General features: G+C 42.9%; 1 protein-coding gene across 1 annotated transcript; it reads right to left on the bottom strand.

Moving 5' to 3' along the window:
* Positions 1–812: 812 nt before the first annotated feature.
* On the bottom strand, positions 813–10,076 carry WDR12 (WD repeat domain 12; the record flags this gene model as incomplete). Its single annotated transcript, XM_082001412.1, has 13 exons — positions 813–890; positions 1,695–1,767; positions 2,590–2,722; positions 3,497–3,602; positions 3,709–3,849; positions 4,031–4,116; positions 5,383–5,428; positions 6,197–6,347; positions 6,738–6,857; positions 7,731–7,837; positions 8,513–8,607; positions 9,847–9,941; positions 10,036–10,076. 13 exons carry the CDS (start codon positions 10,074–10,076, stop codon positions 813–815), a joined length of 1,272 nt encoding a protein of 423 aa, XP_081857538.1.
* Positions 10,077–13,496: the final 3,420 nt, after the last annotated feature.

Here is a 13,496-nt window from a genome sequence, read left to right as displayed (position 1 = left end):
CTCTACCCACCTAAACGCTATTGCAACTTTTTGTATCCATTCTTTCTAGGAACAAATTAATTTTTCTTCTGCTTTCTCTGTGGGATCCTCCACTTGTTTCTATACATCTGCTGCTTTTTTAGGAGTGAGATACCACATTATGCAACATAACATGCACTGTGGCACAAGGTAGGCACATTCTTATAAAGTAATTTACAGCCCTACCTTATGAGCAACAAAAAAATGGAATATTTCATCTGCCAGTAAACGTCAAGTTCCTTTGTATCATACCCTTTGCACTGCAAACCTACTAAGTCTTCATCCTATAAAGAAGACTAGGTTCATCAGTTAAGCATCTAATTGTAAGAACTGCCAACAGTCATACTGAAAGGAGAGCTGAAGTCTGATTTTATCTGAAGTGAGGCACCAAACCAATGAACTGTAGATAAAAGCTTTATTTTTTTTCAAGGGAAAGCAGGTGAACTCAAAAAATAATTTAGTCCAGTGAGTAATTTTTCCGTGAGTATCGGGACCAGTTTACTCCTTATTAAAAGGGCTATACAAATAGTCACTTAAAAGATGTTAATTCAAAGCCATCAAAAAGGGAGGAAATGCCCTTTGCTTTGTTTCACACTAATCACATTTCTAACTGCCTGTTATCATTTTTCTGTGACCAATGGATATAGGTTACCAATACAAAAAACAGGAACAACAGCTCTCTGAGCAACAAAAAACTCCTTTCTTCTGCTGTTGGTTGTGTAGGGATGCTAACAGAGAGAAACTGCTGCAAAAATCCTTTTTTTTTTAAAAAAAAAACTTCTGGCTGTTGACCTTCATGCTCCAATATCAGAGGCTGTAGCAGGGTATCTGTAGCAGTACAGTTTGTTGTCTGCACCTCCACTCAATAGCAACTGATGAGAGGAAAAGAAAACTGATTAGAATCACTTAGGTTGGAAAAGACCTTTAAGAACATCAGAGTCCAACCATATCAGATACTAATCTGATATCAGAACTGAACAAAATATCTACACAGAAGTTGAGGACTCTGATCTTCTTTCCTTTGAAGACATAAAAAGAAGTAATGAATAATGAACTCTTAATGCATGACTAAAACCCGTAATCAAAGTGCAGAAGCAACCTTGTCTCTTGCCTCCCTAAAATTAGAAGCAAAGTTTTTGCAGGAAAGTTTTTTTTTTTAAGTGTTTCCTGCCTTTTACTGAGAACGGGAGCCAGACTGAGAATCTCAAACATTAATAAAATGTTTTTGTCCCATTTTATACATGTGTGTACCACTACCGTAGCAGAACAGCTTGCTATAGAGGATGGCATTGTTCCTGCCTTCTACATGTACTGCCACACCCCAGCTGTCAGTTCATGCTGCTGCTTTAGTCATCATGGAGACTAAAGATACCTTGGAACATCTATGTTCTCAGCAAGGTGTGATACTGTTCTCATTTCTTTCCTTGTCTGGAATATCAGTGTAATGCCTACTTAATGCTACAGAGCTTGAACTCCCATCCTACTCCTTTGCACAGTAGCACGGGGAAGTGCTGCAGTGCGGATGACGACAACACCCAGTATCAACCACAGCACCACTAAAACTTCCTGTTCTCTTCTATCTTTAAACATAAAGGAAGAACAGTCCATTACTGCTTTTAGCCCGCTTCCTAAGCACCAAGCATATAAATTGAGTAACTTGCTCTTCAGATTCTTACCCCTGCTTCTGTCCAGTCCACACACAAAACCTTGTCTTCATGAGCAGCCAAGTCATACAGAGGAGCTTTGCAACTGGTAAAACACAGGTATTTACAGTCACACATTTGAAGTTACATGAGCGATCACAGAAAACAAAATTGGTCCCTGGAAGAAATGCTATGAAACAAATGTGGTCTAGCAGTTATAAGCACTTTCAGACAGCACAGGTATCTACCATCTGTGACATATTCTCTGCTTTCTCCAGAGCTGATCACACCTGTGTTAACCTCTCCTACATCCCCAAAGAGAAAAGCAGCAGCATTTTTCAGCTGCTTGCAAGCTACTTTGAGACTGAAATTAATCAATCTGCTTGTTAGGAACAGTTCATTGTATAGTTTCCCTCTCCCATGTGTGGATGCTGCTTGACTGTATGTGCTTTCCAGAAAAGCCATTTATGTCTTCTGAATGCAAACAATTTAATTGCTTGGAAATTTGTAATGAAAAGTCTGTAAAGAGTATCAAGTGAAGCTTCATGCTATTAGGCTCATTCCTTAGAAAATGTATTTTGTTCCTTAAAATAGAGGAATGGTTAGCAGACCTTCTACTGTTCTTAATCCCAGTAGCAATGTTATGGTTGCTGCCTTCTGCATGTCAATCAGTTTTGCTGTTAATGCCAGGTAAGTCCTGTGCTGGAACGCCATACGGCTCTCAGATGTTAACCCACAGGTCCTCTGGTAGACTACAAGTATTCTTCTCCCTTTTGTTATATTCTTGCCTCCTAAAACCTAGAGGATTTTCATAAACGCCACAGGAGTTTCCAATGAACGTCTCAGACAGCTTTTGCTATTTCATTAGGTTAACTGATCCTGTAAGCTTACATGGCTTTGAACAGCAAAGAACGCATGTTTATTTTACCTCCTTGTGTCCCAGAGCTTCACAATGTTGTCCAGAGAACCAGAGATCAGCTGATGCTCATGGGTGGGTGACCACTTCACAGATGTCACCCAGCCTGTGTGAGATGTCAGAGACAGGAGAACCAAGGCGCCATCTGAAGAGAAAAAGAAGAAAAAGAGACATCAGTAGATGCATAGAAAATCCAGTGAGAAAAGCAGTCAGCAACATATTTGTGTTCAAGGTAAGTGTTTCTCTCACCAGAATTCTAATTTCAAGAATCAAAGTGAACTTTAAAGAAAGCAAACAAAACTACAAGCCACACAATTTCGGGGCGGAGGGTGGGGCGAACCTCAAAATGTAGTTTTCTTGTCACTGAACTCTCTTTTCAAATAATTTTTTGAAAAAGGCAAACAAAAAATGCTTTTATTATTAACATATAAGATAATACTATTGAACTCTGGATTAGATTTATAGAAGCTAAACAAGTAAACATGTCTATGAAATAACTTATAACTGAGCCTACCAGGTTTATCTGCAATCCTGTCAGACATGGCACCACCATATCATACAAAGCAACTACTGTTTCACTTTAGTGGTGGTCTGACCAACTTACATGTGGACCTTACAAAAAAAAAAAGCTCAGGCCTGCAACTGCACAGTTGAAGACTCACTAGTGTAAGTTTTAAGAGAGGGAAAAAAAAAAAAGGGAAAACCTAAGGTGAGTTAGTTTTCTAAATTATTAGGTGGGAAATCAAAAGATGTCTTGCACCAGATTACAGAAAATAGACATAATCTTTGTGTTGAATAAAAGCCCCCAAACGGCTTGTTTCAAGCAGAGTGGCCAGAGGACAGTTGTGAGATGTCTCCCAATGGGGAGAAGTTAGGATTTTGAAACAACAGCTTTGGGAACATGCATGTTTTAAATCACCTTTGCTGCGAGGATCCCATAGTCTAATATGTCTGTCAGTGCTCCCGGATGCAAGGCGTCGACACAGTGGTGAATAGGTGACAGAATTAAACACTTTGTTTCCTGTCTGTCAGAAAAGAAAACAGTAACTGAAGGAGGAGCTACTACTTTTGCAAAACTTTTGTCTTGGACCTGGACTTCAGCAGAACCTACAACATATATAGTGATCTCACCAACGTTGATTTGATATCTCCAGTCTCAGCATCCCAGAGTTTAATGGTGTGGTCCCATGACGCACTGCAAATTTCTTCAGCATCTGACCACAGCACAGAGGAGACTGCTTCTGTGTGGCCAGAGAGGGTTGCCAGAGGAGTCTGGAATTTAAAAGTGAGAGCAGGTTAGATTGAATATTGTCGACAAATCTATTTCTTTCAACATGTCTGGTCAGCCTCAGATGTGTCACCAGAAATTTTCATATAGTCACTTTTAACAAAGAGAAATTGTGTGGCCACACTTTTAAAATAAAATCCTGAACAAACCTGGAGCTCATCTTACCCTTGTTAGTCCCAACTGTTCAGTTTTCTGCTTCTTCCGTGGTCTGTTAGCTGCCTCTTCCATTTCATCTTCTTCATCTGTAGGTACTGTGACAGAAGACAGTCACATTTCATCTAGAGGTTTTTTGCATTTCCATATAAGCAATTAAGCAAAGCCCCATATTTACAGTACCTAACCTGTCTATGATGCATGAATATTTTAACCTTACACCTCTGATCAGATCAGTGTTATCTCCATTTTGAGCATGAGGAAAATGAATATAAATTAGGTGATCTTCTCAATATATCACAGTTTTAAAGCCATCTTTACTCATGGAAAATCGCAACAGTAATTCAGGTATGTGATAAAGTACAATCATTCTTTTAGATACAATACATATATACCCCCAAACTGAAAGAATATGACTTGTACCAGTGAAAGAAAGCCTTCACGTCAATAGAATTCGCCTACATTTCTGGAAAAAACCTGGTCATCTTACTGTCCTCCGTATTATGGTGTCAATAACAGAACAGGAAAATAAGCCACTAACTTTGGATTTGCAAGGAGTCTATATGCAAACTTGAATATTTGTATAAATCCATTAAAAATAAATGAAAGAGAAAGTACTGTGTTCTGGCCCCTCACTACAAGAAGGATAGAAGCTTTATTTAGTGAAGGTAGTTGCTGGAGCGTGTCCAAAGAAGGGCAACGAAGCTGGTGAGGGGTCTGGCGCACAAGTCTTCCAAGGAGCGGCTGAGGGAACTGGGGTGGTTCAGTCTGCAGAAGAGGAGGCTGAGGGGAGACCTTATTGCTCTCTACAACTACCAGAAAGGGGGTTGTGGTGAGGTGGGTGTTGGTCTCTTTTCCCAAGTAACTAGTGATAGAACAAGAGGAAATGGCCTCAAGCTGCACCGAGGAGGTTTAGAGTAGATATTAGGAGAAATTTCTTTACTGAGAGAGTGGTCAAGCATTGGAACAGGCTGCCCAGGGAGGTGGTGGAGTCACCCTCACTGCAAGTATTCAAAAGATGTGTAGATGCACTTCAGGATATGGTTTAGTGGGCATGGTGGTGTTGGGTTGATGCTTAAAGGTCTTTTCCAACCTTAATGATTCTGAATAAAATAAACATCAGCAGGTACTTGATAACCATACCTTAAATTAAGTATGGCCTTCGTTATAAACCAAAACAGTAACTTAAGACCGCTATGTGTTGTTGTGATTTTGCAAGGGGGGGGGGGGGAGGAATCTCTCTCTTAATATTACAGACTCAAATTTTCTTAAAGCAAAAAGCATTTGTGTATCTATCTTCCAGCTTGTTGTATAGTAGAGTTTATTTGAAGAGAGCCAAGAATCCCAGCTTAAACTTATCTTACCTGCAGACCAGATCTTTAACATCTTATCCCAAGATCCACTGCAGAACTGTATGAACAGAAACATTTTGTTGAAAGTTGATCCAGACAGACCTTGTAAGCCATGCTAAGTACACTTCCTGCTTGAAAAATTAACTAGCGGGTTATAACACATGAAGACCAGTACTGGGCTCCTCAAAAAATAAAAAGTTTGGTATAGATGAAATTGTTCTTTTTCCTTTCCTTGCAAGAAAAAGAAAAGTCTAAAAAATAACTATTTCCTTCAGCACCAAAAGGTTTTATTTTAACCTGTCTTATAAAGTCGAGCTGGAAGGGATGACTCCACCTTTTGGGTGTGAGTGCTTTTAACTGCTGAATGGCTGGATACAGGGAAAGGACCTGTACTACCACCTGCTTCTTATTATCACTACAATTTTTTTTTCCCCACTAAAACTACTGTGAAAATTTAGGTCAAAGTTGAAAATACATTATTGTAATGCAATATTCACATGCGTTAAAAGCAAAGTTTACTTAAACATTCAACTTCACTCACAGAAGTCAAAGTCAGCGGTATAATGGCTTGTGCTATCTAAAGTCACCTTCAGGTTTTTGTGATAGTACAGGTTAAGCGCATGGCTTTGTTTGAAAAGATGACCTAGTGTTGATGTGGCACTCCTAATCCTCAATAACCACCATTTATAACAAGACTGGAAATTTATCAGTGTGTCAGTCATAACAACATGATGACGAGTATCTATGCAGGGACAAAAAGATGATTTTTGAGAGAGAGGCTGCTAACATCCTGAAAGACAAAGATTTCTTTCCAGGAGTCACTCACTTTAGTTCTTGTGCAATCAACAGCTATGGAGTCTACACTCCCAGCGTGTCCCCTGCAGCAGTGAAGGGCTTTCACTTTGTTTTTCTCCACATTCCACTCCCACAGCAGGATAGTTTGGTCCATAGAAGCACTGAGTAACAGGCACAATAAACTATCTGATGAAGAAAAAAAGTCATGCTCACACTTAATTCTGCTTTCCAAAATCTTTATAGTAATTATTCTAGCCAAAGAATAGCTAGCAGATAGATAGAAACCCATACGTATCTCAGTTTATGTCACGTTACCCCGCAAGTACAGTTAATATAAAAATACATACCACTATTTGCTGTTGAAGACTGAGGGATGGATAGACCCCAGTACATATTAGACTAATTATATTCATTACTGTTAAATGACTGTTTTAGTCACACCATTATTTCATTTCTAACACCACTAACGGAGACTGAAATAATTGTAGCATTTAGATTGTTAAATATTCATGATTAAGGAATGCTGACATTTCTCCCCCAATAAATCAAACTATTACTATTCTCTAATATACTGACCTTGCTTCACCCATGCCACGTCCTTCACTACTTCTGTATGCCCGGCTATTGTCATGATAGATTTTCCTTCCAAAGACCAGATTCGAGCAGTCTGATCATAGCAGCCAGTTAATATCCTACAAGGTAAAGAATTTGAAACATTCTTGTTTTTAAAACCAACAACACTTTTATGAAAAAAAAAAAAAAGCCTCAACCAGAAACTTAGAAAAAAATTAGCATAGTAACTGGCTAGCTGAAACAAATTCAAAGTATAGCTACTTTATATAAAAAAAAATTAAAAAAAAATTGAGTTTAGGAAAGTAAAATGTCTTGTTAGAGTGAAGTTTCACAAAAGCATACACCTATAAGGCTAGGAGTACAGGACAAAAAGAGAAGCAATGAGAGTATGGCATATTCTGGTAGGTGAGACTTAAGATTGCTTACATCATTTAAAATAGATAACTTGTTCATGGTATGTTACTAAGGGATCTCAAAGTGTTTTCAAACCATTAATACAGGAACATTGCTGAGTTGATTGGAAAATGAATGTGAAAATACAGTAGAGAAGAACAGGTTATGGTTGGGTTTGTTTTTTGTTTTTTTTTTTTTTTTTTTAAAGAAAAGCTCTGATCAAAGCTACACAATTATATTCGTGGCTACATGAATGTCACACTTCAAGTCAACAGTTTAAGCTAAAAAGACAGATAAGGAAATCTTGCTGTCCTTTAAGGGGAAGGATAGTAAACAGCATTTGTATTATCCATTTATATTAACAGCACCTCATGTTCAGTGACCCTAGCTGTTTTCTGCTTGTGTTAAAGTCACTGTCAGCATAGAATAGAGGTGTTAAAACTGAACTCCTTATAAAGGCAAGTAGATGGCTGCCTTGACAGGTTAAAAAAGAGAAAAAAGGATTATTCAAGAGAATACCACTCCATTTGACACCGCAGCGTCCTCTGCATACAACAGGAATAAGCAAGACAGAACTTAGAACTGGCTTAGTGCAGTACCATTCCTCAGCAGCTTGAACAGAACTGATCCAGTCATCATGGAAGATGCATTCCTCTGGCTGAGGGGCCATGTATTTCTCCACATACTCTATTTCCACCACTTCCTCCTGAGCTCACAGACAAAATACTTGTTTAGTGTGGTTTTCTTTTTTAAAATCAGTAACAGTAGTATTTAACTGTAGTGTGGTGCAAATATACAAGTTTATTGGGCAAAGACTGTGGTATCCAAGTAGTCACATTAGTGGAATTACAGTCTTTAGAAAAATTATATTGCTTTCCGTATTTTTATCAAATTACTATTAATAGCAAGCTGGAAGTAAAAGCAAGTAATTTCACTCTTCTTAGGTTTCTCTTCTTCTGTATTTACCCATATAAAACTGCTGTCTAGAATACTTCACAGTATTTTGTAGAGGAAAATACTAACCTTGCCCATTATCCCCCAAGGTAACCAATAGAGCAAGAGACAAAAATATGTTAACGATGAGCTAAGACAAGAATTTCCCCTCTGAATTGTATATAGAAAACACATTGGATAATGATGTTGCTTGCACTGCTCAGACCCATACTCTAATCACTTTGCAGTTCAGAATGGGTTTAAACATACTGGGAATTCTCCTGGGAAAATCAGAAAAGAAGTAAAACTGAGCAAGGAAGTTTTTTTACACACGAGAAATCTACCTAGTCGAGGTGACAGTGTAATACCTAAATCAGATTGAAGTTTAACTGGCTAGGTCTGTTCTACTGTCCCACTGCAAGATGGGGAGAAACTGAGTATGACTTACTGTGGAGATATTTTCCATTTCCATGTGTGTGACCAGGGGCATACGCAAGAACTGTCCATTGATAAGGAAGTCAAATTCCACATATTTGTGGTCCACTGTAACAAATCAGGAAAATAATCTATGTTCAGGTGTCACTATTTAATTGATACCATCAAGAAGAAGATCATTCTGTGGCTGGTTCAAGAGAATGGAGCCAGCAAGATGTTCAAAAAAAGAAAAACAAACCAACAAAACAGTTTCTTCTCCCAGTTCTAAGGGGGCAGCCTATGAATACCACAGGATTACGTGAGTTAAGAGTGAAGGAAAATTTGACCTGGAGTACCCAAAGACAGTTTGCTGTTCAGGTTCAGAAAGTTAAATTTGCCTCGTATTGCAGCACATTCTTTTCTAAATCCTTTTACCTATAGCTACATCTAATCAAACCCCAGTGGTGCTTCATCACTGTTCTGTATGGGGCTCGCCACTGCTAGCCCACTCCTTTATCATCACCAGCTATGAGGCAGTAATAGGAAAATCCTATTTGGATCATACTTCTCCCCCTGTAATGGCATAGTTGACAAAGGCCCCACATTTCCACACAAGATTGCACTGTGCACTAGTTTTCTATTCTAGGTTTGTTGCGATTTCATGGGGCAAGAGCAACTTACAGAAGTTTCAGCCGGTTAAGATGCATTTAGTCTAGTTTCTGATAGATTTTTCAACAATATTGCACAGGTGTCTTTCCCCCCAAAAATACCCTAAGTCAGTCAGGCCCATTTCAGCTACCACTGACATAATGGTTGAACTCCTCTCATAAGCTTTCACAAAAACCAATGCCTTGGTTTCACTAGTTTTTTTGCCAGGTTTTGGGAAACATTTCCATTCTCATCTGCTGGGGCAGCTTGGTCTGTGGTGCTGGGCACACAACTGCCCACCAGCACCGCTATCTGCTGAGTTTCAGATCACGTTCAAAGCCTGACTCCGGTAACCAGACCAGACCAAACCAGAAGGGCAGGACCGGTTCAGGCTGAGCTCTGACCTCACTGAGGGGCCTGCGGGTACCGGGGTGCTGCTTCTGACTTCGACAGCACCGCTCTTCACCTGCCCCCAGCCGTCCCGCTTGTGGCACCACGCACAGCCACGGGCCAGGCTCAGACAAAGCAGGACCCTGGCTGGCCCGGGGCCTGAGGCAGCAGGGCGGCCTGTGCCCGCGCCTGGGGCGCGCCGTCGGAAACACGGGGACGAAGCGAGCCTGAAGGGAAGGCGAGCGCGCGAGGCCGGCGCCGGCCCGGGCCCGCTCTGAGCTCCCCACTCGGCAGCCGCGGGCGGCCGCCCACCCCCGCCCCGGCACCTACCGTTGCCGGCCGCCAGCAGCTTGTTGATGAGGTGGCTGAGGTCGGTGGTCTCGGAGGCCGCGGGCACCGAGAAGGGCACATCCTCCACGGCATACCTGCGGACGCACAGCGCCGTTACCGCTCCTGCCCGGGGCTCTCCCCGCTGCCCTCTCCCCTGCCCCAACCAGGCCCGGGCGGGCGCCCCCTCACCTGCGGTTCTCGGTGCGGAACCGCGCTGTGAGCTGCGCCATGCTGCTGCTGCTTGCTGCTGCTGTGGCCGGCCTCGCCTCCCACCACGTGCCGCGATTAGCCGCGCCCGCCCGCGAGGCGCCGCCTCCCCGCCCGCCCGGCCGCGCTCCGGCCCCACCGCAGCCCCTTCCCCCGGCCGGGCCCGCTGCCGCCGCCCGGCCTGCTGCGCCACGCGGCCGGCGGCCAGTTGCCGTAGAGACCACAACGCCCAGCATGCCGCGCGCGCGCGACGGCTCCCGAGCGGCCTCGCGCCGCCACCTTCCCGGCGTCCCCCGCGCGCGCCCCCTCCTCCCGCCCGCCCGCTCGGCGTGAGGGCGGTGCGCGTGCGCCGAGGAGCGGCCGCCATGGCGGTGTCTGCGGGAGCCCGGGCGAGGTTGAGTAGGCTCCTTCGGGGTCCTGTGGGGCTGGCGGCGGCCGCGCTCTTCTCTCGGGGCAGGGGAAGGGGTCCATGCTCGTCTGTCCCGCTCCCCCCGCTCCGGGGCTGTGGTGCGGAGGGGTGTGACCGGTGTGGGAGGGCCGGGGGGCGCAGGGTGAGGGGGCGGGAGTGAGGTGCCCCCCGTTCCCCGCAAGGCCGGGGCGTGGTGGGCCCTTTCCGTGGGGCACTCGCTGGCCCTTGCGGTGCTGGAGGGGTATCCTGTGCCTCCTCCTCACCCCGGGGCCGCCTTGCTGCACCCCCGGCCGGGACGGGGCGATGCGGGGCAGCCCGCGATACCGGCTTTGCCCCCGTGGCGGTGAGTAGTTCCCCGTGTGGGGCTGCGGCGTTGCTGCAGCCGTAGAGGTGGTGTGTGGGGCTGTTCGCTGCTACGGGCGTCTCCTTGGTGTATCTTGGATTGTGCTCCTTTGCATGTAAAGTGATACATGAACAATAAACTTCCTACTAGGAGTAACAAACCCAGCACGCAGTGGACTCTAAAAACAGCTGTCGGTGAATTTGTTTTTTTGGAGACAAGGCTACTTGTGTGACTACCTGCTGGGTGCTTGGTTTAGGTATATTTTTTCACTGCCTTTTTGACAGTTACTTGTGGCCTCTTGGGGAACAGCTGAGCTTTCCCCGTGTGGTGGCTGAGGTTGGGGCAAGTTGTTGGAGCTGGCAGGTGTTGAGACTTGATGTTCTCTGAGGCTCTGAAATCTCATCTATTTCTTAAGTGTACTTACTTAAAAGATCTAACATTGTTTGTCAGTGTAATTGACACAGGTGCATTTTCCAGATACTTGTGCTAGCTACACAAAAGTGACTTACTTGAGAAACTTTTTCAATAGGAGTCCCCAAGTCTTCTGTGCATTCTTAACACTATCTGCCTGCTCTTCCATGACAGAGATTAGCTAAATCTCAAGCTTGCTACAAGTTAATATAAAGCTAATTGTAACTCATTTACTTGAGGGTATCACTATGCCCTAATTTCCTCCCTGTTATGTCTTACTATAATTTGTGCCCTTCATAATGGTGGTAAAGAAATGTAGGTTTTTCAGAGAGAGTGTTTAATTGTGGTAAACTATGCAATTATCTCAAATCTTTTTATAAAACCTTTGAAACATTTCATGGAAAGGTCAGAAAACGTTGGTGAGGCATTCAACTGTATGTATTTCTTGTCAAGAAGTATAAATTAAAATTGGAATGAGGAATATTGCTATCAGAAGTGCTGAAAACTTGAACTTGCACTGTTAAGCATTGATTTACTTTTTTTTTTTTAATGGGTATGCATTGAAGACTTGAAGCATGTAAGAGAATTCCTTCCTCCTGCCCCAGCAGAGTAGTCCTAGGTAGAATGTGCTTATTCTCACAGTGGACTTAATTGGTTTTTACAGTTTAGGTTTGTTCTCATGACTAAAACCTTGCAGTGTTGATTCAGTGTTAAAATAATTAGCCCTGGGATTTTGAAAGGCAGTACTTCCCTTTGGGATCTGGCTGCATGGTGCCTTCACAAGGAGGCCTCATAGCTGAGGGAAGGCAGAAGCAAGCATTCGTAAGAAGCCTTAGGATTATGCCAGTGTAGAACTGATGTATTTTTAGGGGTCACTGCTTGTAGTTGGTAGGTATAGGTATTACCATGGAATAAAGTAATTAGAAGCAGGAAAATACAGAAGTGTAATACTCTGCCTTAAGGAAGGACAGAGATGTGACTGGTCAATAGTAGGATTTTAAAGTAAGCCTAGTTTGACTTTTCTGTTAGTGTCTTTAAATGTTGATATATTAAGAAACAGTATGTGGGCTTCTGGATTAGAGAGGAGACTGCAACTATGAGAAGGGTGCACCTCAGAGTGGACATTGAAATCCTGTTCCTGTTGAGAGTACCTGATGTTATACATGTCATGCCTGTGGATGACAGTCAGTGAGAACCTAGTGTATGCAAGAGGTGCCCCTGGCTTTGGCAGCTGCGTTGTCATGCGAGTTCCTGATGACTAAATAAATCAAGATGTGACTGCCTTTTGTGTTTTGGTAAATGTTCTTGAACTCTCAGTGGGTTTGTCTTTGGAATTGAACCACAGATAGTAATGTGCAGGCTAGGTGGCAGTTCATACTGTGTGCTCTCTTGGAGGTCCTGTCTGCAAGACCCTGCATAAAATGCTCATGATGGTTATCGTGTTTGTCTGTGCTAGCAGTTTCTGTGGCTGCTTGTAGAGTTGAACCAAGGGTGGCAATGGCCACAGATTTGATTTTGAGCAAAGTGCTTCCCAAATGGAGGCAGGGTGAAGGAAGCAGTCCTATGGTGTTAAAATGCTCTAACCCTTGAGTTGGAGATGGCCTTGGAGTGGTGGACTTCACAAAGAGCAGCGCTTAGAGTGGTTTAGGTGGAGCTGCATGAAGGCTAGAGCTGAAGCCTGGAGAGCTGTGTGTTTGATATGTGCACTGAGGATACAACTGTTGATCCTGTTTTACGCTAACATTAAACTCTCACATTTCTCCCTTAGCCTGTTTTTAAATGTGTGATACAATCGTGTTACATTGGAAATTTTTCACTTACATAAGTTTATGAAAAGAAGAGATGACTTCTATGTTACTTACTCATTCATGACAAAATACCCATACATGTATATGTATACAGGATTTAACTGTCTTGTTTGGGGAGTTTGTTAGCGGTATTTATGCAACTGTAACATTTATTAACTATATATGTACCTGTAAGTATCTGTAAAAGTATATTTCTTTAAGACAAAAGAAAAACCCAAACTTTTTTGTTTGGCATTGCACAGCACTTTGGTTAATGAAACCTGGATAGTTAAACCATGAAATTCATTGTCCCTGGTGATGTGCATGCCAATGGTTTGCCTGGGTTAGAACAGTGGTTAGACAAAGTCACAGGGCAAAAATGTACCAAGGGCAGTTTTTAAACACAAAGGTAAGACTTCAGATATTTCTGGGCTGCTTATAAGAGGAGGCTGGATAAATATCACTGCATATTTACCCTACTGCTGTCATTTTT

This window comes from Phaethon aethereus, assembly GCF_964289735.1.
Source record: "Phaethon aethereus genome assembly, chromosome: 6".
In the NCBI taxonomy this organism is placed as follows: Eukaryota; Metazoa; Chordata; class Aves; order Phaethontiformes; family Phaethontidae; genus Phaethon; species Phaethon aethereus.
The sequence above is the reverse complement of the archived record's forward strand: the minus strand, read 5'-3'. Positions and strand labels throughout refer to the sequence as shown.